The sequence below is a fragment of the Hippocampus guttulatus genome, chromosome 9 (genome assembly GCF_054856545.1).
Source record: "Hippocampus guttulatus isolate MCC_2025c chromosome 9, RoL_Hgut_1.0, whole genome shotgun sequence".
Lineage (NCBI taxonomy): Eukaryota > Metazoa > Chordata > Actinopteri > Syngnathiformes > Syngnathidae > Hippocampus > Hippocampus guttulatus.
The window spans coordinates 1,184,152-1,212,046 of NC_141269.1; the positions used below are offsets into that span (position 1 = coordinate 1,184,152).

The 27,895-nt window shown below is 49.4% G+C and overlaps 1 protein-coding gene across 2 annotated transcripts; it reads right to left on the reverse strand.

Moving 5' to 3' along the window:
* Nucleotides 1–458: 458 nt before the first annotated feature.
* mgat3b (beta-1,4-mannosyl-glycoprotein 4-beta-N-acetylglucosaminyltransferase b) lies at nt 459–27,719 on the reverse strand. 2 transcript variants are annotated; one of them, XM_086119535.1, is made up of 5 exons: nt 27,473–27,719; nt 6,991–7,435; nt 5,934–6,526; nt 5,358–5,640; nt 459–4,938 (listed from the first exon to the last, which is right to left on the reverse strand). In XM_086119535.1, the coding sequence occupies exons 2-5, from the start codon at nt 7,432–7,434 to the stop codon at nt 4,456–4,458; spliced, it is 1,803 nt and encodes a 600-aa protein (XP_085975661.1). In that variant the 5' UTR covers nt 7,435; nt 27,473–27,719; the 3' UTR covers nt 459–4,455. The 2 variants fall into 2 exon arrangements, with proteins under 2 accessions (XP_085975661.1, XP_085975660.1); XM_086119534.1 differs by lacking the exon at nt 27,473–27,719 and adding an exon at nt 23,414–23,561.
* Between the last annotated feature and the right edge of the window lie 176 nt (nt 27,720–27,895).

The window sequence follows — 27,895 nt, forward strand, 5'->3', positions numbered from 1 at the left end:
CTATCTTGTAACTTTCAAGTGTGGTTGCAGTTTTAAGTACTCAATTCAACTCAACTTCTTTTCCAGAAAAACAAACATTTATTTTTTTAATTGATTGATGCTTAGAACTTCTTCAATAGTGTCCCAATGTTTTGATCACGTGTCGTCATATTTTGAAACGTAAGGGACCCCCCCCCCCCCCGTCTTCCGCGTGCATTCCGTCAACGTGGCATCGCTCCAAAACGACTTGTTTTCATTCTCTGACCGCTAGATGGTGCAAGAAACCACCTTGTGCGATAATTACGACATCGGATACTCGTTTTACAAGCCTTCAAAAGTTCTCTCTCTCTCTCTCCGCGCCGAGAGAGGAAATACCTCACTAAAATGCCCATTAAAAAATGGGCATTTTAATGAGGTATTTTTGTAGACCAAAAATTAACCCCGCGCCACAAAAACCTTCACACATCGTCATAGCATAGTTGAAATTTTGAAATTAATTTATTATATCTTTGCCACAGAACATTTGTGGTTGTTGATGGTTAACATACATCCAGTCATTTGAATAAACACCAGAGTTCACTTTCAAATGTTCTTTTTCTTCTTCTTGTTTTCCATCATCAAAAGAGCGTCTTTTATGATTTGGATTGAAAGTATCACCCCCAGGTTCTTTTTTTGGGGGGGGGATGCCTTCTACCTCCCACGGTTCCTCCTCCTCTTGGAACACTGAGCCACTGGACCACACACACACACACACACACACGCACACGCACGCACGCACGCACACACACACACACACACACACACACACAGACACACACGTGCACGTTCCACCAAGATCAACAAGACAAAAAAAGATATAAATCAATAAAACTATGTGAGCTTGAAGAATCAGTGCAGGGACGGAGGGGGTTGCAATTGTCGTTAAAAAAATCATGTCTTCCTGCATGTGCTTTCAAAATAAAGCTGTCAGTATGTGGAGCTTTTCATTAGACAGAAACAAACAATATCCCCTTTCACACAGTTTACCAAAAACTACCACAGCGCAAACTTTGACACAAAACCAAGCAATACTGAATGTGTCAGAAATATTTCATGTCCAGTCAGTGTGAAATGAGCTTTTGATACACATTTGAACCAGAGAAACTGCAAAGTGAGCACTTGACGGCTGTAAGCTTCCACAATCCGTCTGCATATGCCTTTCACGCAGCACTCAGCAAAGGCGGATTTGGATGCAACTGTGTGCGCTTTCACACAATGACACCTCGTCACGCAATCGGGGAATTGAATTTGATTCTGTTACGCTTCACACACACACACACACACACGCACGCACACACACACACACAAAACACCAAACCAGGAAGAAGCATTATGCCCCAGAAAGCATTCCATTTGTGACTCGGGCTTGAATGAGTACTGCGAAAGGGGCTACTGAGTGTGTTTGTGTCTGCGTGTGTTGTGTCAATGCTATCACACTTTGGCTTCAACACGTTTTGTTTAACACACAACAACAAAAAATGGGTGGGGGGATGACATAATTTCAAACATTTTGTAAGATAAAAAAAATGAAAGCCAATAACCCTGTTAACAACCCAATATTAATAACCGATCAATGACAACACAAATCAATAAGGTGCTTTCACGCTGCTAAACGCATCAGAAAACAACACGAGCGCTGCGCGCTGCTTCGGAGACGACCCATCACAGCAAGGGACGCGGGAAAAGGAGGCGTCACTCCGGACGCAGCAACAACAACAACAACAAAGAAAAAAAACGACCACAGACAGAAAGCCTCAGTGATTGGTTCCACCAACTTGATGGCCTTGGAGGAGGTAAAAGACGCCCGAGGCACGTCTGTTTGAACAGTAGGCTCACACACAAGCACGCCTCAAAAAACATTAATTAAATAGCAAGCTGCCAAATCGATGTGATTTCAACAAAATTGACAAAGAAACGCACGCACGCACTCTTGTTTTCCATGGCAAGGGGACACACATTTGATCAAAACAAGGCAGAAAAAGTGCAACCAAAATCAATGATTGCGTGGAACTTCCTCCTTCCGGCGAGCCCCGCCCCCTTTCCTCCCATTTAAGCGACCGCGCCGCCTTCGGAAGAAAAAAAAAAAGTCACTCAACGCGGTCGACGAGTGAATTCGTTTTGCGGTGATTGTTTTTATTGACGGTGAACTGGAGGGAGAGCGCCGGAGAATTGCCGGTTTACACATTCGTGCGCGCGCGCACGCAAAATGATCCGATTTCACTTAGTCTTAAAAACGGGAAGCAATGACTTCTTTGTTCCGCTCTCCGGGCCGGCGACGGATGCCGACAGGCGGGACGATAAAATGCTCCTCCACTCGGTGGCAGAGCAACGGAATCATTCGGCAAAGAAATGGTCAAGCGGAAGTCTTTTTGCTTGGGCCAATCGGAAGCCGGAAGAAAGCCACACGCGGGAAAGACGCAAGAGCGACGGTGGCAAACGGTTGAACGCGTGCAGCGAAACAAACAAAACAAACAATCGTCATTGTGACTGGAGTGCCTCGTCGACTTCCCTGTTGGGCGGCCCAAATAAAAACCGTCCAAGGGAGAGCCAAACGACATCCACAAAGGATTCAACGTTTTTTGCTTTGGCTTTTTTGCACTTCAAAGCTTTATGGCAGTCCAATAAATGAGCATATGAAAGAAAGATGCTTTGAATTGCCATCGCCACAGCAGCAGCAGGTTAAAAAAAAACACGTAAGCCGCGATGCCGCGAGGCAAACGAGACGTGGATATTAGTTGAAATTTTGTTTTGACCACTGGGATTCGTTTTCATTCTAATTAGATTGTGAATGTGGTGATACAATCATAAACATTTTGTGATTGCAACAATTAAATTTGTGTTTTCATCGTCACATAAATGTCAGCCTGTTGTTGAAAAAGAGAAAGCGTTATTTTTATGATATATTTTTTTAGATTTCATTTGTAATTTTGGAACTGAATTTTAGATGGAATATTTGCATGGACATTCCCAAAAAACAATGAAAAAGGGACAAAGGTTTCCTGACACGGACTGCCTGCTATTTTTAAATGATAAATGTTGAGTAAAGTCTTTTATCGAATGAAATCAATCAAGTTTTGTCTTCAATTTGAAAGTCTCGGAAAGCATGAAACTAATTTCAAACCTTTTTTTAAGAATTCCAATTCAAAAAAATGTTTTTTTTTTTTTTAGCATTTGAATTCAAATTTTAAACTGTAAACATGAATAAAAAGGACATTTAACAAAGTAATGAAATGAAAACGTTTGTGAGTTTCAAAATATTTGTCGACAATTGCATCGTTTGTAAACCTCGTCTTAATGTGAACTCCACCTCGACGGAATTTCAAACCAACGGAAGAAAAATGCTTCAAAACCAAACGGAAGCCGTTGCCGCTGGCAACATTTCCTCAGAGGCCAAAGTGGATGACAACACGGCGTCGGCATGCTGGGAATTCGTGGTGGGGACGGTTGCCGCGGCGACGGCGGGCGGTCAACGGGGGTCACCGCCACATGTGCGGCGCAGCTGCCGAAGCGTGATTGCAGCTCGCGCGGCCTCCGAGGTCTGATTTATTGCTGCCAATGGGTTTCCGCGGCAACCGAAGCGCTTGCCGTCTCAGACGCGCCCGATTTTCTTCACCAACACTGAACGATGTGGACTCCTTACTCAATAAACCGCTGTCCTGCCTTCTGCGGCAACGGTCACCACAGCCCTGGACTGTCACCTGTCGCTATAGTAACCCACCATCATCTTGTCTTCTGTCGCCGCGGTAACCGCTGTCCTCTCTCCTGCGGCCACGGTTACGGCTAAAGCACCGTCCTTTCCGGGCTTCTGTCACCACGGTAACGAACCCCCGTTGTCTCTGTTGTCTCAACGCTCACCACGGTCCTGTCCCGTCTTCTGTCGCCACGGTAACTAACCGATGTCCTGTCAGTGTACGGGTTGGCGTGCGTTTGTCGGTGCTGCGACGTCCTTCGGCGAGTTTTGCGCGTCCGCCAGTGTGCGCGCGCGCTCTGTCCTGTGACTAAGAAGACGCACAAGTTGAACTCGAATGACTAATTTCGCTGCGAGGAGACATGATTCGATCAGAAGAAAACGGGCACACGCACACAAAAGGAACTGCCCACTCATCTTGCCATTACTTTTGGTTTCCAAGGAGGCAAAAGTTACCTTGCCCGTACACGGACTCTCTTTTTTTTTTTCCTCAAGATTCACAGCTGATTGGCACACGCTGTACACACCTGCAATTTTTAGGGGGGGGGGACGGGACGAAAATCACCGCAAAACCTGCGTTGAACACAGACAAGCACGCACGCGCACACTCATGACTCACAGCCAATTAGTACACCCCCCCCCGCCCCCCGCCCCACACACACGCACCGGCAATCCACACGTGGGAACGTGACAAGAAGACACGAAATTAAAATACTCGGCACATCCAGTGGTTTGCGTACGATCCGGTCTCAGCGCCGTCCGGCGTACGGGTTCTCCAGGAGGTAGCGGTATCGCTGGTAGTGGTCCAGCATGTACTTGGGGGCGTACATGTGCTCCTTGGGGTCCACGGGCGGGTACTCCTGCAGGGAGCCGTCGAACCAGCCGCCGGTGCGGATCAGCTGGCGAATGTAGCCCAGGTCGCGTTTGTCCTCGTAGTCGCCCCAGCGCGGGAAGTCGCCGTTCTGGGCCGACACCAGCTTGAAGAGGATGCCCTCGGGCGAGAAGCACCAGGAGCAGTGCCAGCCGGCAAAGTGGAAGGGGCTGCCCAGGGACCACTGCACCAGGATGTGGCCCGTGTCGTTCTCGTACTTGCGGAAGGCCGGCATGGTGTAGTACTCGCGGCGGCGCAGCTTGATGCCGTCGCCGTCGTAGACGGCGCGCAGCATGCCCGTCGTGCAGCCCGACACCACCTCCAGGGAGCCCAGCTGCTTCCAGAAGAAGCCGTACAGAGACTGCCCAAAACGCACGCACAGGCACAAACACGTCAGCCGTCTGCGCGCCAGAAACCGTTTTTTTTGTCCGCAAACCAAATGTGGCTTGTTTTACGGAAAATATAAATATAATTGGGGGTGGGGGGGGGGGGGATTTCCTCAAATTAGGATTATTTTTTAACAATTATTTTGTATCACAAAAAAAATACTTGAAAATGCTTGATTTTAGGTGTTGCTGCTGAGGATTTATACACACTTATATAATATCTGGTGCAACGCTAGATGAATTACGTTTAGCATTGATTGTTAGCACGAAGCTCAGATCTCCTTTTGCAAGGGAAATTATGTGGTGGGTTGAAAAGCAAAATGTGTCATTTTGACCTTTTTAAAAAAAAAAGGTCGATTCCCTAGCGGCGCTGCAACATCAAAGACGCGCTCACCTTGCGCATGTGAATGGCGAAGGGCTCGGTCCAGCCGTCAAACAGTTTGAGGAAGAGGAGGCCCTCGCGAGCCGGGATCTCGTCGGCGTCGTTGATGACGAAGACGTCGTCCGGCCGGCCGCCCTCCACCCGAGACATGCCGTTGCGCGTCAGGAAGGTGCGAAGGTAGTCGTCGGCGATCCAGCCGTCCTGCCGCCCGCCCTCGGGGAAATGGTCCAGGAACACGTACAGGATCTTGTGGCGCACGTAGTCGTAAGTTCCGTTCAGGAGCAGACGCAGAAAACTGCAACGCACACGCACAAAAGTGATCGGACCCGAGTCCCCGGTCGGCAAAGTGCAGACCGCATTTCCGGGAGTTACGAGCGCTCGCTTGCCACCGATCGAAAAAACGCTAACGTGAGCCTTTGCGTGCCCCAGAACCAAAACTTGCAACGGTCCCAGAAAAAAAAATAAAAAAAACGCCTATCAGACTTCAACCGAGACAGCCCCGAGCCGCTTCGACGTCCACCTCAGCCGTCGCTCGTGACTCGAAGCGAATTACGTCCGTCGAACCCCGCATGCGAGGCGGGCGGTCACCTGAGAGGTCTTTTTTCCCCGTAGGCGGTGAAGTTGGACTCGCAAACGAGGAAGAGGTCCACGGCCCGGGCCAGCTCGTGAAAGCGGACGTGCAGCAGGTCAAACTCGTGGTTGACGTTGACGGCGTTGATGACGCGGCGGGGCGTCTCTCGGGGCGTCAGCCGCTCCTTGGTGGGCAGGTTGGAGTGGTACACCATGGTGGGCACCCCGCAGTAGGGGCCGTGCCAGCCGGGCCGGCACACGCACTTCACCAGCCGCCGCCCGCCCCTCGTCACCCTGGTCTTGGACTTGGGCGTGACCGAGGCCCGCCGCTGCCGGACCTGCAGAGGTTTTCGATACCCGCCTTCGCCGGCGCCGCCCGCTTTGCCGCCGTTCTCCCTGGGGCCGGCCACCTCGGTGCCCTGCCGGAAGCACAGCGCCCCGGCTCGGGTTCGAGTAAAGTACGGCGTCTTGTCGTCCTGCAGCTGGTAAGTACGGGTGTGCAGGTCACCCATGGATTCCGACCAGGCGGTCGTCGGTCCGGCTTGGAGGACCACCGCCGGATGGGGCGGCCGGGTGGGTTCGCGCGGGGGGGGGCGCTCTTCCTCTTGCCGCTGTATCGGGGAAAAAAAACAACAACATTTGGTCGACAAACACAAGAAATCTTCAAACGATTGAATGGCATCCGGAATGAACATTGGGCAAGCCTCCTCGCTTCAAATCCCGCCTCCAAACTCACTCGTATTCTTTGGCATTCGACTCAGCACGACTTCGATTTGTCCTCGGTTTTACTGTTCGGTGCTTTCTACCGTCTTTGTTTGACTGTTAAATTGCTGCATGTACGGCACTTTGTACGCGGCGATGGCTGTTCGAAAGTGCCCGAGAAATACAATCGAATTGAATTGTGAAAAGCAGTTGGGCCCAAATAACCTCGCTGGGGTCAAAAAGGGACCGACCCACAAAAGAAGCCAATTTTTGTGGTCTTTTCGCGGGTTATTCCTTTCCGCCAAGAAGTTGGGTCGGTCCCTTTTTCATTTTTCAGAGCGCAATGCCGCTGCCGTGGTTTGTTTCACCGTACCGTGCTCGCAAGGTCCCCCCTCGGGTCCTCGCCGGGTTTCTCCCAAGGGTGAGGAGGCGCCGGCACCTCCCCGATCCTCACGGGCAGTCCCGCGCTGCCCGCCGCGCCGGTCCCTTCCGAGTCGGCCGCCGCCCCCGGCCGGTCCCCCCGCGCCGCCGCCGCCGCCGGCGACGCGCCCCCTCTGGCTTTGGGGGCCGAAGGGCGGAGGACCGGCGGCGGGGGGGCCTCCTCGGGGGAAGCGGGGCTGAGCGGCGCGCCGCTTCCGGCTCCCTTCTCCTGCCAGAAGAATCCGGTGACCATGATGAAGGACTTGATGTTGGGGTACGGCGCGGAGAGCTCGCGCAGCAGGGACACGTAGTGGAGGGCCTTGTAGTAGTGCAGGAAGGAGATGACGCACAGGCCCACCGTGCACAGCAAGAACACCCTGTGCCGCCGCATTTTCATCCTGTAAAACAACAGGCCGAGAGACCGCTTGTGACCAGTCGCTGGAGTCGGGAAAAAGAGCTCGACCGATCCTGGGTTATTTATACCCAACCTACCGCGTTGAGGATTTGACCCCAGATTTTTGCCCCAACTAAGGTCAATCAAACAATATATGAACCGGAAATATATTTATTTGAAAAAAAAAAAGTAAAGCTACCACGAACGGGATTTTCGGTTCTGCCGCACCCGAAAAACAGTTGGGTCAAAAATAACACAAACTGGGTCAAGAGCTTTGGGGGAAATGAATGCCGACCCAAAAGTCGGGTCGATGGAATAACGTCACGCCAGGTGCAGGATTTGGACGCCGAAGCGGACCGGAGACGGCAAGTGGCCAAGCGGTGGCGTCTTTAGGCAGGAGAGCGGGGCTGGAGGCCGAAGACACGGAAGGGAGCTGCCGCTCGGACTGGCACAAAGCTACTCGGAGATAGGTGACCGGCTTTTCGCTCCGGCTGCATTTCAGTCCAACATTTACCAAATGGGGTCAAATAGGGGAAACCGATGCAAGGTTTGGGGTTATTCATTTAAAAGCAAAAAGTTGGGCCAAATAAATAACCCAGACAACCACTCAACACCCCCCCCCCCTCTTTTTTTTTGTACAAAACAACCCCAAGGTTTTTAATGGAGTTTTATTGTATGAGGCCAATTGGATTGTTGTGTGGATGATTCATTTGGCCCAAATTTTCCGGTTGAATTCATAACCCAAAAAGTTGGGTCTGTTCCTATCGGAGCCACTTTGGGTGATTTTGGACGCGACAGTTTTTAGCGCACGTGGTTGAAAACCATCCACATTTTATGAGCGAGGTTTTCTAGGAAGGGGAAGCAACTCGCCCGGGTTGCCAAAGCAAGTTCGGCACGGCTTGTTCCGCGCGGCGACGGCTCTTCGGGCCCACCAAAACTTCACCCGAATCTGCCGGGTCGAAAGAATGAAGCCAAACTTCTTGGGTCATCGTCACCCAATCTGCTTCAATTTCACAAGTGAGGACGGAAAAAAAAACAACAACTCTGCGCTTTTCAGCACGTCCGACGGCATGCGTGAGCGCGAGCGAGCATGTTGATGTCACAGTTTGGTTCCACGAGACACTTTTTGTCATCGCGTCAAAAACACATTTCGGGACACATCACGTCACTCGCTTTCAGATTTGCTGCGGACCACTTTCTTGGGAATCAAAATAAGACATTTGCAGGCCATCTGCTTTTACTTTTACTTGATCATTTTTGCAGGGGGGGGGGGGGGGGGGTTATTCTGGGACACGTTTATGGACCAAACCCTGAACTGCACGCTCAATTTGAAACCAAAATCCCGTTTTTCTTTTCAATAGAGGGGTGGTTAACAAATAAAAATAAAAAATAATTCAATTCATTTCCGAATTTTTTTTTTCTTCCCTGATTTTTTGCGGAAAAAAAAATAATCGTCGGATTAATCAACTTTGAAAATAATCATTAGTTGGGTCCCGAAACACAACTTGGAATTTCTACGACGTACAATGCAGACTTTTTCACTCTCGACTTTGGATGAAATGTTTTCAGATTGGAATGCAACACGGATGTGAAGCACCTGTCGGAAACGCAGCTTCGACAAAAAGACATTCGCACTCACGCACACGCACACAATTAAGGGAGACACGCCAGCAGAATTGGGGAGGTGCAATGATGAATGATGCAGAGTCCTTCTCCAGCCTGACAGCTCAATAAGGTTCAACTCAGTGTGTGTGTGTGTGTGTGTGCGTGTGTGTGTGTGTGTGCGTGCGTGTGTGTGTCCCACCCCAATCCCCCTTCTTCCTTTTTCCAGCACAAAGAAAATCTTCAAAAAAACCACAGCAAGACGACAAAGCATCTGAGCGCCTATTCATAACCCCCTGCCGGAATCCGACCGCGTTCACTGACCTCAGCTAACGAGCACCCATGGGGTGGGGGGTGGGGGTGGGGGGGGGGTACAGAACCCAAACCGGACAGAGCCGTTGCTCCCAAATATGGAATGAGCCTATTGAGATCGGATAACAGTTAGCATGCGAGCCGCTCACTGGCGCGCACGACGGCCGACTCCAAAGCTCGGGTGCCCTGGCTCCCACGGCACTCACCGGTCCAGGCCGTCGCTTTTAAAGCGACACGCATTCCGAGTCGCATTCGTTCGTTCGTACCGATTCTTTTTCTGCACTTGCTTCGATTTGCTTTTGTTGGTAGTTCAGCAGGGCAAATGAGAATCTGTTAGCGATTAATAAATATATATATATATATATTTTTTAAACGATCTCGATATGTCACGATTCTGTTTTTGTTTAGATGAGATTCAGTTTCGCCTCATTGTTCAGTGTCGCGGTTCTGTTTTGCTCCAGCAAAACACCCCTGTTGGCTATCGTGTCCTTCACTTTTTCTGTTCAGACCGCTCTCGCTCTGGAATTTTTTTTTTTTGTCATCGGCAGAGACGAGAGGCTTCGTACCCGCGTAGCATTAGTCTTCCCCTTCGGCGTACTGGTTTGTCCATCAACTGAGCGCCGCCCGTGCAGGTGCCTCTTCTGTTTGCAAGTACCGGGAGGTACTTGGAACTGGGAACTTCCTCCTTCTCACTTCCCCATAGTTTTCTTTTTGCGATGGAGGAAGCAGAAATTGAGCAAAGCAAAGTGACTCAAGCCGCTGCCGTGGACGCCCGCAGTCAATATTTGAGTTGAGAAGGCTATGAAAAGAGTTGATCGAATGCAATTTTTTGTTGATGTTGCCAACACGAAGGTCGCTATTTCTTTTCAATTTAAGAAATACAAATTCTTTTTTTTTTTTGCACGTCACCTCAAAAAATCGTTTTTCAAATTCCATCCTTTTCTCGAAAATCAGAAAATTATTTCAAATTGACAAGATAAGAAAAACAATTCCTCTTTTTTTTTTGCACAAGTGAATTGATGAATTTTGATGGAAAAAAATTGTTTTTCAAATTCCGTCCTTTTATTGAAAATCTGAAAATTATTTCAAATTGACAGTGCGGAAAATGCACAACCATAACTTGATTACACTCGCTAACAGTTGGGGGCAGGGGGGGGGGGGAGACATCTGTTTCTTTGAATTGAGTTATCAATATTTTTGACCGTGAATTGATTGAGAATTGACGGTTGACGAAGTACTTTGGTTGTTACCAAAACAATGATAATTGTGGTTTGACGTCAGCTGTTTTTGCATTTGTTTCCTGCTAATATTGCCCAATTTTCAGATTTTTTTTTGCTGTTGTCGTTGTTAGTTGCAAACAATTACCGTAATTGATTACCTGTTGCGCCGATAGTTTTACTGTGATGGGGGGAAAAAAAAACCCAACAACCGTGCGACAACAACAGCAATTCTGCGCAAACGACAAACAGGAAAGCTGGAAGAAACCGACAGGAACTTTTTCCGGGCATGCCGCGCGCACGAGTGTTTGGATCTGCCGAGTCGGCGCAAAAGTGGCTCGACGGGCTTTGTGATGCAAACCACACCAAGCACCGCTGCGTGTGAAACTGTGTCTTCATTAACATAAAAAGAAGTCACACTAAAACACACGCACACACACACAGAAGGCAAGCAGTGAGGCAAAACACGCAAACAAGGGGGGGTGGGGGGGGACGAGTGATGCGGAAAAAGAAGAATCTGAAGCGAAACATTCAAAGTAACACCTGCTGTCCGTCCACCGGGACTCATTGGCGCAGCGGAATTGAAAGCCGTCCGCCAAAGTCGTCAAACGCCGACGACCGAGGCCTCGACGAGTCAACATCTCAAGGTCACGGTCGTGCTTCGGGTCACGACAGTGGACAAGTTACGCGACAAAAGCAAAACGACCATATTTTTGGTACAAAAGCAACGGCAGAATTTGGGTTGACAACTAAATTCAAAAAACAAAAAGGGGACGGATGACCAAAAATTCACACAAGATGATTTCCTTCGAGTTAGATTGTAACGAAATGTAAACCGTATGCCAATGATATGTGGAATTGCATATCCAAAAATGTTTTCCTTCCATCAACAACCTTCAACAAGACTAATGAGCAAAAAAAAAAAAATAATAATTCTCGTGTGGGCCAAGCGTGAGAACGGACAAAGTAGAAACGAGCCAGAAGACAACCGCATCTCGTTAGGCATTTCTGCCACGGTTTGGTTGCGCCGAGTGCTCCTCCGAAAATTGGCGGCCACACAACAGGCGACGAAGAACTGAGTCGAATTACACACGGCGTCCGTGTACGCTTCGTGGAGCCCCCCCCCCCCCCTCCCCAGCCCCTTCCCCCTTCCTTATAAAATGCCGCATTGTGTGACGGGACCACCGAAGCCCGCCGAGAGCGTCTCAGGACAAAAGTGCCCTTCTTCTTCTTCTTCAACTCATGAACAAGCCTCCCAAATAATTCTGCCAAAAGGGAGCCTTCCCTTACTCAACTGCAGAAGCGGGGGGGGGGGGACTGGTCTTGGATATCCCGGAATCGCCTCGACCGTCCAATCCGATTTCTCTGTGGTCACCCTTCTAGTAGCCCGTAGCCACTGGCGGGGGGTGGGGGGGGGGGGGGGGGGTCAAACTTGTGGCTTTTGCATGTGCCCTTTTAATCCAAGGGTCTCAAACGGGGCCGGAAGGCAGACCCTTGTTTTGCACCCCTGATTTAGCGGAAGGTACAGAAGCAATTTTCACCCAAATATCAAATCGCTGATGACCACGAGCGTGCGATGGGATGACCCCCACGTCATCCGTACGCAGCCTCTTGGAGGGGGGGGGGGGGGGTCATAGTTTCACACGGACCTCGAGGGCGGCCGGCGATGATGTCGCCCCGCTGACGACTTCGTTTGCATTCACGCAACTTTTCGCTGCACGTCCACACACAGTGTGCGGGTGTGTGTGTGCGGGTGCATGACGGGCACACGTAACGGGCCAGATGTTTGTGCGACACGTGCGCACATGTTTTTGCGGACACGTCGAAACTTTCCCATGCAGACGTCCACTTTTGTCAACAATGAGGCAAACAAAAGAGTCAACGGGATGGATTAGCTGCACTGCTGGATCTAATTTCTGTTTCCTGTGTTGACATGTTCGGAGACCTGCGAGAGAGCCTTGAGAGAGAGAGAGAGCCGTGTGTGTGTGTGTGTGTGTGAGAGAGAGAGAGAGAGAGAGTGAAAGAGACGGAGGAACAAGACTGCCGTTGATTCCAGTACAGTGGCCCTCATTGTATGAGTGTCTTAGGTCAAACCTCGGCCCAGTCACTCAACATGGTGTGTGCGTGTGCGTGCGTGTGTGTGTGTGTGTGTGTGGTTTAAAAAGACTTTCACAACAAGTTGTATCTAGCTAGCTGGCTAGCTAGCCAGCTAGCTTTGTATCCATCGAGATGCTGCCTTCAGGGAGCATCTCAAATCAAAGATTTGTGTTTCCAAATGTCCTCATCCAGCTCCGGCCTCCCTGTGTGGAGTTTGCATGTTCTCCCCGGGCCTGCGTGGGTTTTCTCCGGGTGCTCCGGTTTCCTCCCACATTGCAAAAACATGCATGTCAGGCTGATTGGACGCTCTAAATTGTCCCTAGGTGTGAGTGTGGGCGTGGATGGTTGTTCGTCTCTGTGTGCCCTGCGATTGGCTGGCAACTAATTCAGGGTGTCCCCCGCCTACTGCCCGGAGATGGCTGGGATAGGCTCCGGCACCCCCCGCGACCCTAGTGAGGATCAAGCGGTTCGGAAAATGGATGGATGGATGAAATGTCCTCAAGGAAAGAAAGTAAAGCCGGCGCTTTTGGGTTGTCTGAATGAGCTGACGGCACACCAGGGCCGCAGGATACACAGTCAACAATAACACCCCCCCCCCCCCAAAAAAGGCCAAAAAATATGAATTGCGGTGAAAAACCGGCAGAGCGCTTGAAGCAGTCTGCCAATTGCAAGCCAACATCTTTTGAGCAAAACAATCGGGTGATTGCCCCAAAGGTCCTCCAATGCCAAAGGATGGATCCAAGCCTCCCTCCAATGAAGTCAGCTGTCATCTTGACTCTTGAGGAAGAGTTGACGACTCCCGTCACCAAATGGATTTTGTCAGTCAGCCACCCATCCGCCACCCGGCGGGGGGCTGCCTTCTCGGAAGCTGGTTGTCCTCAACAAGGCAGCCCTGAAATGTTCTGGCCGTGACTCCGTCAGGCGCGGCCTTCGCGAACGCTTTCCAGCCGACGCTCCGCCCTCACCAAAGTGATGTTCAAATCAACTCTCATCCATCCGTGCACTGAAGCAGGTGCCGCCTTCAGGCAAAAAAAAAAAAAAAGCAGCTTCCCTTCAACGATGTCCTCATCAAATGTTACAGCATCCATCCGGCCATCCCAAAACAACCCCATCTGGGTCGTTTTGACCCCAAACAACCCTCAAAGTTGGGTCGAATGGACCTAAATAGTGGGACGGTTCCCTTGATGACCCAGATTGATCCATCGTGAGCATTTCTGCCAAACGAAGAAGGATCGTTTCGCCACCAAGTGACGCGACGCATTTGCAACCCGGCAAAATGAACGTTCCCGTGACAAGCTGTTCGCTCACTTTTGATGATGCACGCACTGAACAAGCTACGATTGAGATGAGTGACATCTTTCTGTTTGGATTCATGCTCTTGCGTTTATTTCTTTCATTTCTTTTTTTTGGGCTGTGTGCGCGTCCGCGCGTGATGAGCAGCCGAGCCGAGCCGTCTCTTAAGATCGCGCAGCAGGAAACATAATGGCGTCCATTCACTTGGCATTTTGGCAAATAGTGCTGAATCATTCCTGTGTCCCCGCGTGCGCCCGTGCGTGCGTCACACACACACACTCAATCATTGATAAAGTCATTCGGAGACGCCGCGACATCGAAGCGAGGCCTCGACGCTCTTCGAACAATTTTTACACGACTCGTGGCATCAGGCCGACAAATACCGACAGAGAGGAGCACAAATTTGGCGCGCTTTCAGACACGGATCGATGAAGACGCTCGCTGGCTTTAGCGGTTAGCATTAGCCCCAAATCTCAAGGAAAAGAATGCGTTTAAATGGCCAAGATGAAAACGGTAACTCGCAAGCGCAACGGCCGACGTTCTGTGTTTGTTCAGTTCGTTGCTTCTTGAGACTTTGTTTTTGGTGGGTCTCCTCATGATGGACATGACTAGTTCATTTCAGGTCGCAAAGAGAAAATGGCTTTGGGGCAGAATTTTCAATGACAATGCTTGGGTGCTACCGAGTCAATTTATAGAGGCGGTGACCACAACTGAACTGAACATGCTTGCCTGATTCGGTGCATTTCTCAATGTTGAGAAGATGGCGATTTAAGTGGCCTGAGAATCAAAAACCAAAACAAACGGCAATTTTGCCCAAAGTGACCTTGGCTTCAGATCAAAGAGAGCGCCAGGCTTCCTCTGTATTCTCGGGCACGAAAGAGACTTTTTGGGAGGGGCTCCTCATGATCGACATGCCCACCAAATTTCACGGTGCTCAGTGAAACTGGCCTCGGTGCCTTGATTTTCAACAACAACAACAACAAAATCCCGTGCCACTGCAAACTTCAAAACCAAAACGACTTCTCGAGACCGGGTATGGCTTGAGCCGTGATAAACAAGTCAACAAAAAAATCTCATTCTCCGAAGCGAGACTGCTTTCAGGGGCCGACCCCCTCGCAAAATTCAAAGGGTACGGGACGTTCCCGAGCTAACTTCGGTCGCCCTAAGCAGCTGCTAAAATCAAACGTCGGAAGCCGAAAGGTGTCCGGGTGTCCCTCGACGGCACGCCGCCGAAGGACCATGACGACGGCAACGACGCGCGAGGCCTCCACAAAACGACGACTAAGGCGAAGGTATTTATTGATCGTAGTCTCCGAGAAGAATCACCACCCGAAGGTTTTGAACTCTCGGAATGTTTGCGAGATAACAGAAGCGAGCGTGCGGGCCTCGCCGTGTGGTCCCGCGTCCTCGGAAAAATGTCCGACACGTGCTTCTCATTTCACAAGAATCTTAAGTTGTTGTCCAAGCTTTTCTGCGGCAAAGATCAGAAGCACAAAACGGCCGGCCGGAGGCCTCCTCACGCGATTGCTTTGAAAGCGGGAGGAGAAGAAACCCGAGTGGCGAGAGCGAATCGATTTTGGCCGACTTTTGTGGCAAAGCCGATCGACGACTGAGGAGTTGAAAGAAGCGCTAAAACCATCACGGAAAGGCCCGCTTGAATCGAGATAGCGAAGCGTGAGAAGCTGCGCCCAAGCCAAACAATCATCCGTCCGGGAAGCATCCGCACTGACAAGCGGTCACACTCGCGTTGCGACTCGCGCAGAATTCAGCGACGCCAACGTGGGAAGAAGCCGGACCGATTGGAAGGCAGATCCTCAGAACGCAGGTTCTGCCCGCCAAACAATCAACGGGAGCAAATTGGAAACGTTCATCGATTGTCGGGGCCGCCGTCGATCAATAAACAATCACAACAATGAGCGCAATCAAAAAGCCTCCTCAGTCTCGCGACCGTTCACGCTTATTGATGAGCTTCGCGTGGCTGGAGGCGAGTGGACCGACGGACCCCGAAATGGCCGCCACAACCGAAACGGCAGACTTCCTCAGCCTCTTTCTTTTTTTTTTTTTCGGTAGGTCTGCTCTGAGTGGATTTCATGTCGCCTTGTGAAAACTCTCTCTATAAATAATAATAATAATACAGAGATGAATTTGAGGGGGAAAAAAGTGGGACGCTGAACCAAACGCAATGTCTTTTTCATTTTATGCTGACAACCTGTCAAATTGACTTTTTTTTTTTTTTTTTTTTTGGGGCGATCTGACACAATCTCCAGGACAAGCTGCACAGCCAATCCAGGAAATGGCTGCTTCAAACCCAAATGGCAGACTTGCGCTGTCTTCTATGACAAGATCATCCGATTATTTTTGGGATCGTGGTCCACTTGTGAACTAAATTTGATGTTGCTGAGTGAAAGTGCCTTGGGGGGGGGGGGGGGGATAAATGTACAGAATCTGGTGGTGATACCAAAACAAATTTGGTGGAGTAGTTGCCTTTCCTGGCGAGTCATCACTCTTGGCTGCCACGCTTCGCCTACATGCAATGGGTAAAACTGAAATAGTTGACAATTTGGCATCGCCCGTCTGTCTAGTGCACAGGACGAAATTCAATTTGGGCAGAAAATGCCGAGGAGGACGCCTGGGACGCCACCCCCACAAAATAAGTTCAAAATCACTATAATGGCCACTTTGAACCAGCATGGCAGACTTGTTGAGTCTCTTCGGACATGGCGTCTTGAGACTTTTTTTGTGGGTTTACTCACGTTGCGCCCGCTTACCAAATATCATGTTGCTAAGGGAAACTGGTTTTGTGGACTGGATCTTAAATCGAAGATCCCTCGGAAGTGAGCAAAATGACCCTAAAATAGCCGTTTTGAACAAACGTAGCAGACTTCCTGTGGCTTTTCAAGCGCGGCATCTGGAGACGTTTTTGCGGGTCTCCTCGTGAAAGACATGCCAGACAAATTTCATGCAGCTAAAGGAAAAGACCTTCGGGGGTTGAATTTTCCAAAAACTTCCAGGGGTGCGCTACTGAGCCAAATTTGCTTTTACACATTTTAATGAGTCACTCTCCTGGAATTGATGTCGAGTTCAAACAAGAATCAGAAAGCGCATCTCGGCTTCCCTGCGGGCTGGTGGGCGGGCAAAACAAACGGAGGAAACAATACAAACAGGCGGGAGGAGCTTGGTACAGCGCGTAGGCACGCGCGCCCGTACCCCAACGTGCACACTGACACTTGGATGAAAACATGGGGGTGAAAAGCGGCAGAATTCAGGGGCTTTCCCCGAGCAAAATGAGGTGAAGCGAAGCTTTTGTGGCCATTTGAGGAGTGCCTACATGAATGTGTGTGTGTGTGTGTGTGTGTGCGTGTGCACTGGAGCACTCTCCCAGATGAGATTGTCTACTGCCGGATAATGGCATTGCAAACTCATCCCTCGGCGGCCTCTCTTCATCCATGCCTAAAGGTCTTCATTTGTGGCTTAGCTTCCGCTTCCTGCCACCCCATTTCAACTTCCTGTGGAATTCTTCGTGATCGGTTGACCCAACCAAAATTGCACCCACTGATCTTACTTCTACTTCATTCACATCGTCCCAGCAAGCGTTTAAAAAAAACAAAACAAAACAAAAAAAACACTTTGGGGCGAGCTAGCAGTTAGCAATTAGCCTTGAACATGTCGTAGGATGGCAAAATTGCCAAAGTTCTTGGAGGGTGATGCGTGGATAATACAAGCCGGATGAGGCAGGAACAAGTGTGTGTGTGTGTGTGCGCGTGCGTGTATGAGAGAAAGCATCATCTGCTATTTTTCACTCATAAAGGGCGCTGCAGGCTCACAGGAGGCGAGCCAACTAATCGCGTTTGATTAATTGTGTGTGTGTGTAAGTGACCTTCAAGCTTACAATGACTGAACATTTAATGGGGGGTAAACTGGGCAAAGGGGTGGGGGGGGGGGGCTATAATGTCACACACCTGCCGTCGCCTATTTTGTGTCGGATCAGACATCAAATGTATAAGAAGAAACTAAAAAATAATAACCTACGAAAACACAGAATGAGTCCGAATCAATCCAGATGGATATTGATGGCTGAATAGGAGCCAAATCTCCCGAGTTGCGCAGCCGTCATCTGATCAAAACCTCATGAAAAGCCAGGAAAGTGCAGCACGTGCTTTTTGCCGCAACGCCGCGCGAACCTCAGCAAGAAAGAAAGAAAAAAAGAAGCTATACAAGGTCGCAGAAAGTCAGCGAGCAAAAACAGCCGTCGTCAATAAAATCATCATGGAAAGTAAGGGGGGGGGGGGGAGGGGGGAAAGTCATCTGGCAAAAACAAGTCAGGGTGGCAGCCCGGACGTCAAATGACATCCGCATGTTGTCCTTTCCAACTGCACGTTGCACCGTACGCTGCTCGTCGCTACGTCGCTCAGGAAGAAGCAAATTCAGGAACTCATTGAAAGTTTCTACCGCGGCAGCGCACGACGTGCTGCTGCTGCACGAAATTTCAGTCAAACGACGACCGGCGCGGGGAGATGAAAGCCGGGCGGACTGCGGTCGCGTCACGCTCCATCCAAATGCTGTCCTTGTCATGGAAACGGGCCGCATGTTGCCGAGCCTCTCGAAACTCAGGAAGTTGCAAAAAATTTGTCACGGAAGGTCATGAAAAAAAAAAAAAAGTCACGGAACGTCGGGAATATTCATGGAAACTAATAAAAGGTCCCGCTCAAGACGGCGCCTGGTATGTTGCCGTCCAAAATTGGGACAAATCTGCAGTCGAGGGTGAAAATGAAACTCAAGTCATCGACTCTACTTCCGAAAGGAATATGCCCTGGAAGAAATTTCTTCATGAGAAAATGTTGTAAGTCGAGACGCGTTTTCCATGTAAATGCCCTAATCCGTTCCAAGCCCCCCGCCCCCCGTCCCCCCTGCCCCCAAAATTCAGACCTAAATGTTTTCTAAAGCGTAAACATGCATTAAAATATGCCACAAATGCATGTAACGAATTGGATTATTGCTCAATAAATGTGAAAAACAAAGAATAAAGAATAAAAATGATGGTCATTTAACTTTTAACTGCGTCCTCATCGGTTTTTGCCGTTTAGTTCGCGATCTCTCTCAGAAATTGTTTTTTGCCTAGCGTTTTGTCACAAACCGATCCGAGGGCATTCGCTGTTGTCGGCTTTTAACAATCTTTTCGAAAATGTCCGAGGCAAAGATCAGCATCGCCAGCGATCGTCGGACTTTTTCCGGGTGATTTGCATTGACGTCAAATCGGAACGACGAGGACGCCGCATAGGCACATCTCGATCGATTTATCCATCGACGCGCATTCGGCAGAGGTCCCTCTTAGCCAATGGGATGCCAGGATGATGCTCGGTAGTAGCCAATGGCAGAGCGGCTCGAGTGTTCGATTGCGTTCACGAAACCCGCAGCTGCGATTCGCAACCCACGCTGTATTTTTTTTTACCTTTCGTATCTTGAAACTTTTTTCAAAACAAGAGGCAAGATTTTCCTGTTGAGGCGTTTCAAAAATTTCGCATGAAGAGACGTTCGTAAGTAGAGGTACCGCTGTTCTCGTGCCTTATTTATTTATTTGTTCTTGCGGATCGAAGAAATACGTTTCTTTTCTTCAGAGGCCGCATGACGTGCTACCCGTTGCCACGTCTCTCGATACTCAGGAAGAAGAACCGCCGCCACGCGAAACGCCGAGAATGGCATCGAATGCTTTTGCAAGCCAGATAACACTCGGAACGCTTCACATTCTGACCGTGGCATTTTTCAGCGAGTGTAAAGCGGAGGGGATGGGCGGTGGGATGGGGGGGGGGGGGCGGCAATGGGTGAGAGAGGACATGGCAGAGACGTCGTCAAGGAGAGCGCTTTTCTATTTTGGCCTCGGTAGGTGGTTAAAGTGGGGCGAGCTGTCTGACAGGAGGCAGCATTGAGCGAGGGGCGGGGCTTGTGGGGTGATGGCGGGAGAGGGGGCGGGTCAAGGAGGCCTTATTTAGAAAAGTGGAGCTCGGGAGAAAGAAAAAGAGGTGGATGGGAGGGGGGCGAGGAAGGAGGCGGGCTGAGTGCGGGAGCAGGCCCGTGACGGTGGAAGGGAAAAGGTCGCACTGCGTGACCTTGACAGAGAGCAGCGGCGTGCGCACTTAAACGGCGCCTGCCCGCGCCAACCTTTCTTGCACCACTTTGAGGGCGGACGCGTATGAAAAGGTCGCCGCTTCAAAAGGGGAAAGAAAATGCGAGGACCGACTTTGGTTTGGGTGAACTTTCCGCGGCTCGCTCGCCGCGTTGAGCCAAAATGGCAGACTTGCCGGGTCTTTTCTGGCATGACTTCTTGAGACTTTTTCGCGGCTCCGCTTTCGATAGATGTGCCTAATTGCTCGAGGTGCCAAATGAAACCGGCGCTAGGGGCTAATTTTATTTATTTGTTTATTTGTTTTTATTCGGGGCAACATGCAATTTCTGTTTGGACACGGCTTCTTGGTGGGTCTCCTCATGCCTACCAAATCTCATTTTAAGCCCTTTTTTGGGACGTTTTTTTTTTTTTTTTTTAACTGCGGGCCTCCAAAATGAACCCAAAACTGCCATTTCAAACCAAAATGTCAGACTTCCTGTGTCTTTTTTGTGGTTCTATTGACAGCAGACACATCTTCTAAATTTCATGTTGCCGAGTGACAGGAGCTTCGGGGGCAGAATTTTCAACCCCGCCGAGCCCAAATTGACTCTACCGCTTCCCATCGTGTAGTTGCAGACCCCTTTTGGGACCCGTGCATCTCGGGCGGCTATCTAATTCAATCCGGCAATTATGCGGCTGAGTGCTCCCTGACAACAATACATCCCTTTAAGAGAAATCTAATCGCGCGGCTGCGACGACGACACGTCATTGGCGGCGACGAGCCGACTTTCACGTGTTTGGAGCCTTCCAGCTGAGCGCCGAGGGGTGAGCGGGAGGGCAAAACAACAGGAAGGACATGCCAGCAGCACAGGCGGCGTCCTAAAAACGGAGGTGTGCGCTCAAGTCCAATCGGCAAACACACGCTGCTTGGGAAACGGTTCGAAAATACTCCCCCCAAAAATTGGAAAGCCATGTCTTGTATACTCTCCAGGAACAGCGTAAGCACATCCAGCATCCCGGTGTGTGTGTGTGTGTGTGTGTAGCTGCTGGAAACAGAGGTGGAACGCAGCTTAATCGCCATGGCAACAGCCGCAAAAGCAGAATGCAATGCAAAGCGATGAGCCGGGTTAGCTTCGGGCTGTTAGCGTAGCGTTGTCAAAATGATTGGTCGGCTGGCGTCCAATCCAGGCCATAGCGAGGCAGACGCTTTTAAAGTATTTTCAACATCCATTTTTTTTTTTTTTTTTACTCTGTCATTTTGCAATTGTCCGCCTGCTTTTTCTTTCTTAGCAATTATTGCTTTTACTTTTATTTATTCTTTGGGGCGGGTTTACACAGTGGCATTCATTATTCTTTGACTCGTTTATTTTAGATTTTTTGGGGGTTCTTTTTGACAAACAATCTCATTGATTGTCTTCCGAATCTATTTTTGTTGTTGTTGTGTTGTTGCAACCGTTCAATTGATGTTGAAGGCTTATGGCCCTTTTTGTGCAAGAGCCGTATTGGTTTGCTGTGACTTTTGCTTTTGAAACATATTTTTCATTCGGTGCAACAGCTTGATTGCTTTTTCAATCTTTTTGTTCTTCGGTGCAACAACCGCATTGATTTGGAATGATTTATTCTCTTTTCGCGCAGCAGCCCTACCGAGTTGAATTTTTTTAGGTGCAGCATATCGATGAGAAAGAAGTTTTTTTTTTTCATTCTTGCTACAACAACCACCCGGTCGAGCTTGGGGTGGGGGCGCACAAAGTGAGATTCAAACCCGGATACTCTCGACTGCAATGTCTCAATTTAGAAATCACTTCTTAACTTTTATCTGCCCTCTCGGAAGGATTTTTTTTTCTTTTTTAAAGCAACTGGCTATTGCGTTGCACAGATTAAAGATCGCATGAATCACATCACATTATTTGTGAGAGAGATTTATCAACACTGCAAAATTGTCACTTCAAGTGGGGTGTGTAGACTCTCCATAACCACTGTATGTATGATTCCTGTTTTTGCCGTGATGTGTTGGTAGCGAGGTAAGTTATGCGGGCATGGCATCAAAGTTGTAATTTTGCAAAATGGCAACATTAGCGCAGCAGCTTATCTCGATGTTTACACAAAATCCGGTGTACATTTTTGGAATGTGTTGAAGGCAGAATGGCTTGAAAAAAAAAAAAGGGGAAAGTGGAGGATAATTACAAACGCTTTCAGCCTGAATTACTTTTGGCATTCAGACAATGAGGGAAAAAAAACAAGCCATTTGACCTATTATCAGTGGTTAACTTATTCTTACACTTGTAAGACAGTTAGGAAATTATGAAGAAAAAAAGAGCACAGCAATTTGATTTGTTTTTACTGAAGTGATTAATTGAATCGCATATGTGCATGCCAGTACAGGATGCTAAAACAATGACAACTTTTTAGAAATGGTTATATTATTCATGTAAAATTTCATTTTACATTTGGATTGATGACGAGTTAAGACAGAAAACAACATTTAACAAAAGAAGGAAAAAAGACTTTTTTTTTTAAAAAAACATGAAACATATTTAGGATCTTTTTACATATGTGTGCCAGAAAAGAAAGGTTCGCCATTTTTCCCACTTTTCATGCTTTGCTCCAGCAGCTTCGCCAGGAAAGACTTGAAATAGTTTTTACAATTTACTACGGTCAACAAACTGTTCGTTTTTCTGCAGTGCATGTTTGAGAATTTGAAAAGACTGAAAAAAATATGTACATTGGCCTATTTTCCCTGACATTTTTTTTGGGGGGGGGGGGCTGAAAGTGGAGATTTGACAACACCATGAGACTGCAAATGATTATTATTTACATTGTACCGATTGGAAAATGTTTTGTCTGTTAATGTTTAACTGGTGCTGCCAAAGTGTATGTGTGAGCGCAAATTTAAATATAAAAATGGATATTGATTGTTGACGTGCTTTCAAGTGGTTGTTTTGCAGCCCCCTTCGATGGCCTTGGCCACCCCACGCCCCCAAGGTGAATAGTCTAGCTCTGCCACTGGCCACGATTCGGGCGCCTTTTCCCGACATTGGGACCGGGATCGACTGCGAATGGTAAAAATCTGCATGGAACTGATGCCCATGTTCAATACTGAAATTCTCGGAAAAGGAAAAACCTCCAACCCCCCACAACGACAAAAAAATCAAATGAAAAGGTGAACGCGGGGGTGCCACACCGCGAGTATGCGGGGTCGACTGTACTGCATCTCTGAAAAGCAGAAGCATTCCAGTCAAAAGAGCGTCATCGTATATGGGAAAGCAGCGCAGGCCATCCGCGCTGCTTGTTATGATCAACTTCATCCAGAGCGCGAGCGCGCGCGCGCACACACACACACACACACGCCTTCTCCTCTTACCCATCTGTGCCTGTGTCAGATGTCTTTCATGGGTCCACTGCGGCTGAGAGCCCGGCTGTCCGTCCGACTCGATCCCGCACAAGGCGCCGCATCCCCGGCTGGGAGGACCCTGCAGCGGCCGGGGAGGAGCGCCGCCAAGTCCGGGCCTCCGATGTTCTCGAGTCGACGGCGGCGGCGATAATCCTTTCTCTCCTAATTCGCGAGGATGGAGTGATGTGGCGGGACGTGGCGGTGGCGGCGGAGGGGGCGCCTTCGCGGGGGTGTCGATCGCCGATGTCGGCCGTCCTCTTGGCCCTATTCGGGTGGGTGTTTCCCGGCCTACGCCTGTCCCCCTTGCCCCGCCCGCTTTCCTTCTCACGCCGTAGCAAAAACCACCAACATAGTCCGGCTCGTCTTGTTCTTCAGTGGCAACGGACCATCTTGGCTGCGGGTTGGAAGGAGGGCGAATGAAGGCGGCGGCGGCGGTGGCGGCGGCGGCGGTAGCGGCAGCGGCTCAGCGAGGGGAAGAGCTCCGCCTTCCCCAGTCACGCCGCCGCGGCGAGGGGTGGAGGGGGCTGCGTGGATGGAGGTGGCGGGGCGGAGGTGACGGAGGGGGTGCAGACATTTGAGAGGGGGTTGGCTGATGAAAAACAGGAGGAGGAGGTTTGGAAAAGAACGTCTCATTTGATTTGTTCTGTGATCAGGGGTGTCCCACCAAAATCTGCCCCTTCGGTAATTCTTAGGGAGGACCTCCCCTACCACCCCCCCCCCCCCCCACACACCCCCGCCTTCATGGAGCTGGTGGGGAGAGGAGTGCCGACCCCAAACGTAAAACAAAGTGGGGGGAAAAATGCCAGTATGCAATGATATTGTAAATTTCCCCAGTGTGGGACAAATAAAGGATATCTTATCTTATATTGGCGGGAGGGCTCCACCGCAAAGTCTCCCCCTCCCCAGATTGACACCCGTGCCGCCTCAAAGGCCCCTTACCCCAACCGCGCACTGGGAAGCCACCACATGATGGCAATATGAGCACCCCGGTGCTATTTTGAGAATGCTGAACTCCACTGCTGGGGGTTAAAGTGACGCAGTCTATGACCCACCAAAGGAGACGGTGGAATGCAGCGCCATCGACAGATTAGCGCGTTGATTTGCGACGTGACCTTGCTGTTTCACAAAGCAACTTTGACCATTGAAGTGACCCCCCCTCCCCCACCCAAAAATGTTTTTGTGATGAAATACTAACTCTGCGGTATCGTCGTGAAAAGATGCGGCGAGGCAACATTGATGCCGACCGTTGATGGAGGAATTTCGGGAAAGGTTGATTTCAGCTTTTATATTGCAGTGGTTTTATTTAGAAAGTATGAATGGAGATGAATTGTTTGCTTCGCAAGTGTTGATGTGCGGTAAGGGTTATGAAACAGGAGAACTGAAACGTGCTCAACTCGACGCGGGCCCAGGAGATGACCACGTAAGAGGAAATCAACGGGAGTAGACCCTTCTGCATTTCTCAAGATAAGCGGAATTCACGTATTAAAAGTGCTTTGACGTATAAATGATGATTATCAGGCTTATGCACTTGCTGAGGATGTGATGAAAATGTCAATATCGTGTACTTTGGAGTGAAAGTCAGGGTGGGGCCAGTTTGCTGATACCCCAAACCTCCCCCGAGTGGCCTCGCCTTCATGTAACTCAGGGACCTCAAGAGCAGATAAAAAGGGAGGGCATAGGGAGGGGCTGTTTTAGGACAGCTGAGCGAATTGTGAGCAGCCTCCTTTCTATTTTCCTTGCAACAAAAAAAGGCGTCCCTTCTCTTGCTTTCTTGAAGTGTACATTTGTCCAATCATGTGATAAACCCGACAACTGTAAAGAATCAAACAGATTTGACAAAATTTCTGTCTCCCTTTCAGAGGCCGTTTTTGCTGCGCCATCTAGTTTGCCCCCCCCACCCCCGCTTTGTAGCATCCACTAACATTTGTGGTGGTCTTGTGCTGTGTCGCCACCACTCAGACAAAAAAAAACAAAAAAAACTCAGTCATTTTTCAGGACAAGCGAACATATTGTCAAAGAGCCAGTGACCATGAAAACGGATCAAAAAGCAACTATAAGATGCCCCCCCCTGCCCCCAAAACAAAAGCGTGCGACACTTTGCCCGAGCTCACTCATGTGAAGCAAAGGCACGCACGTACGTTCGGACCAATTGTTGCCGTGACAATAACACGGCAATAACACAGCCGGCAATATACACAAGAGAACCTTTGACCTCTCGACCGCTGAAGCAAAACAACGTGAGCTCAAATGCATAACACCTGTCGTGCATTGTTGAGTGTGTTGCTCATGTTGTCAGGTCAAAGCAGTTCAAAAGTACATTTTGAAAAAAAAAAAAAAGGGTGATTGCTTTTTTTTTTTTTTTTTTTTTTTTTAGCCGTGTGAAGCCCCGCCCACCGCGCTGACCGAATGCCTCCTTCTCGAATGTGCTCTGAAACTGTCAGCGCCCTTGAACTGCTCATCCTCGAATCGCCCCTGACATATACGAGAAAAGTAGTTCGGTCTTACACAAAAACAAGGATTTAAGGTGTCTTGTTGAGTGAGATAAGAGGAGGAATGACTATCGATAAGTCAGTAACACGTTGAACTTCACACTGGTAGTTCAATACGATTTTGAGACGGGGTAGAGTGTAAATTGGTATTTTGTGTATGCTGCAGGATACACAAAAGAGTACAGATAGGAATATCCCTGAATACTGCCGATATAACGAATGACAAAATCAAAATACGGGCGCGGGAACAAACACGTTATATGCCCTACGACTCCTTTTCGAACATATGAAAGCAGCTAATTTATTAATTTCATTTGTTGAGACAATTCTTCTCCCCCCCCCCCCCCCCCCCCCACACACACACACTTTGCTGACTGTTTGGCGTCACCGCTTCCTGGCCGAAAAACGGCCGAGCAAGTCGGGGTACATTCAAGCGTGCAAAATCCACAAAAGCAACGGAACAAAAATGGAAAGACAAACAGCAACGCCGCTGGCAACAGACAATGGCGCGATTCTACTTTCAGGCGGCCGAAAAGAGTCATCGCGAACGCGTGCACATCCCATCAGCGACCACGCGACAGCAAATACGAAAGGAGCCCACGGAGGAAAACCACAACACGACAATCATCATTTGAACCGCAAGGGCAATCCAACAAAATAATGAGGGACAAAAACACCCCACCGCGGATATACGATCCCCCTCCCCAAAAGCTCCGGTTGAACTTCCACAAGCGCGGTGGCGACTCATCCAGGAAGTCACAAAAGAACTTTGGACAACATCAAAAGAACTGCAGGCCTCCCACGCCTCAGTTCCGGTCAGTGTTCATGACCGAACGGTAACCAAAGGACTGTGCAAAAATGACTTCCGCAGCAGAGTCCGGGGGCTGCTTTGCTCTACAGGACCTGGACGGCTTACTGCGATTGACGGTCCCCACTAATTCTGGTCTTCTTTACATACTATACGATTGAGGCTCGCTGTGAATGGTGTGTTTCAAATCAGGCGTGCCCAAGTCCTGTCCTCAAGTGTCCCCGCGCAGCCTGTTTTACATGTCACCCCTCTTCCAACACACTCGATTGAAATGATAAGCTCATCAGCAAACTCTGAGAAGCCTGATAAAGATCCTTATCGTTTGAATCAGGTGTGTTGGAAGAGGGAGATATCCAACACAGGCCTGATAGGAGCTCTCGAGGACCGGACTTGGGCGCCCCTGCTCTAAATGGTCTCCGTTTAGAAGATCGTGCAGATGAACTGATTGGACAAAAACAACAGTATAGTGAACAACAAACAGCCTTATTTTTTTTTGTATCCTGTAGGCATTTATGGGGAAACCTTTTTTTTTTTTTTTTTACACAAACTTGTTTTTAAAATGTCACGGTGGGCCGTACATGGGCCCCAATCTGCGGGCTGCCCACCACCGCTTCCGGCCGACAAAACGACCGCCTCTCGACAACACCTCATCGTCACTTTGCGACACTCGTCACCTCCGTCACGCCTGCACGTGCCGCCCTTCGCATCCAGTAAATACTCCAAAAGGTTTACCTCTCCGAGCACCGGCCTCTCCTTTCGGGTCGACGCCTCGTCGCCTTCTCGACTTGCCGCGGCTCCCGGGTGACTCTAATTCGCGGTGCCGTGAAAGACAGGAAGAGACGTGTGCGAGTGACTGTGCGATTTGTTTGCACTCTCGAACACTCCCTAAATGGGAGCTTGTGGCCAAAATGAATAGATAACACACCTGCACAGCGAGTGTGCCAACTTCTGTTGAATTGTAACCGAGAGGCGTGCCGTCCCACACATTGGTCACCTCTCCGTCAAGTTGAAGAGTGATTGTCAGGTGTAAAACGCAATGACATGGTCATGTGGGAGGAATACATAATTGTGTGTGAGAGAGAGAGAGAGAGATGCAAGCCAGACTTGTCTCGGCTCGCCGAACAAGCTGAAATCGATTCTTGTTGCCGTCTCATC

What these genes read in the sequence shown, in the direction of transcription:
- mgat3b (XM_086119535.1), bottom strand. Translation starts at nt 7,434, where the DNA reads ATGAAAATGCGGCGGCACAGGGTGTTCTTGCTGTGCACGGTGGGCCTG. An exon ending in GGGGAAAAAAGACCTCTCAG is followed by an intron (nt 5,641 to 5,933) that starts GTGACCGCCCGC and finishes TGTGCGTTGCAG; the next exon opens with TTTTCTGCGTCTGCTCCTGA. An exon ending in TCGCCATTCACATGCGCAAG is followed by an intron (nt 4,939 to 5,357) that starts GTGAGCGCGTCT and finishes CGTTTTGGGCAG; the next exon opens with TCTCTGTACGGCTTCTTCTG.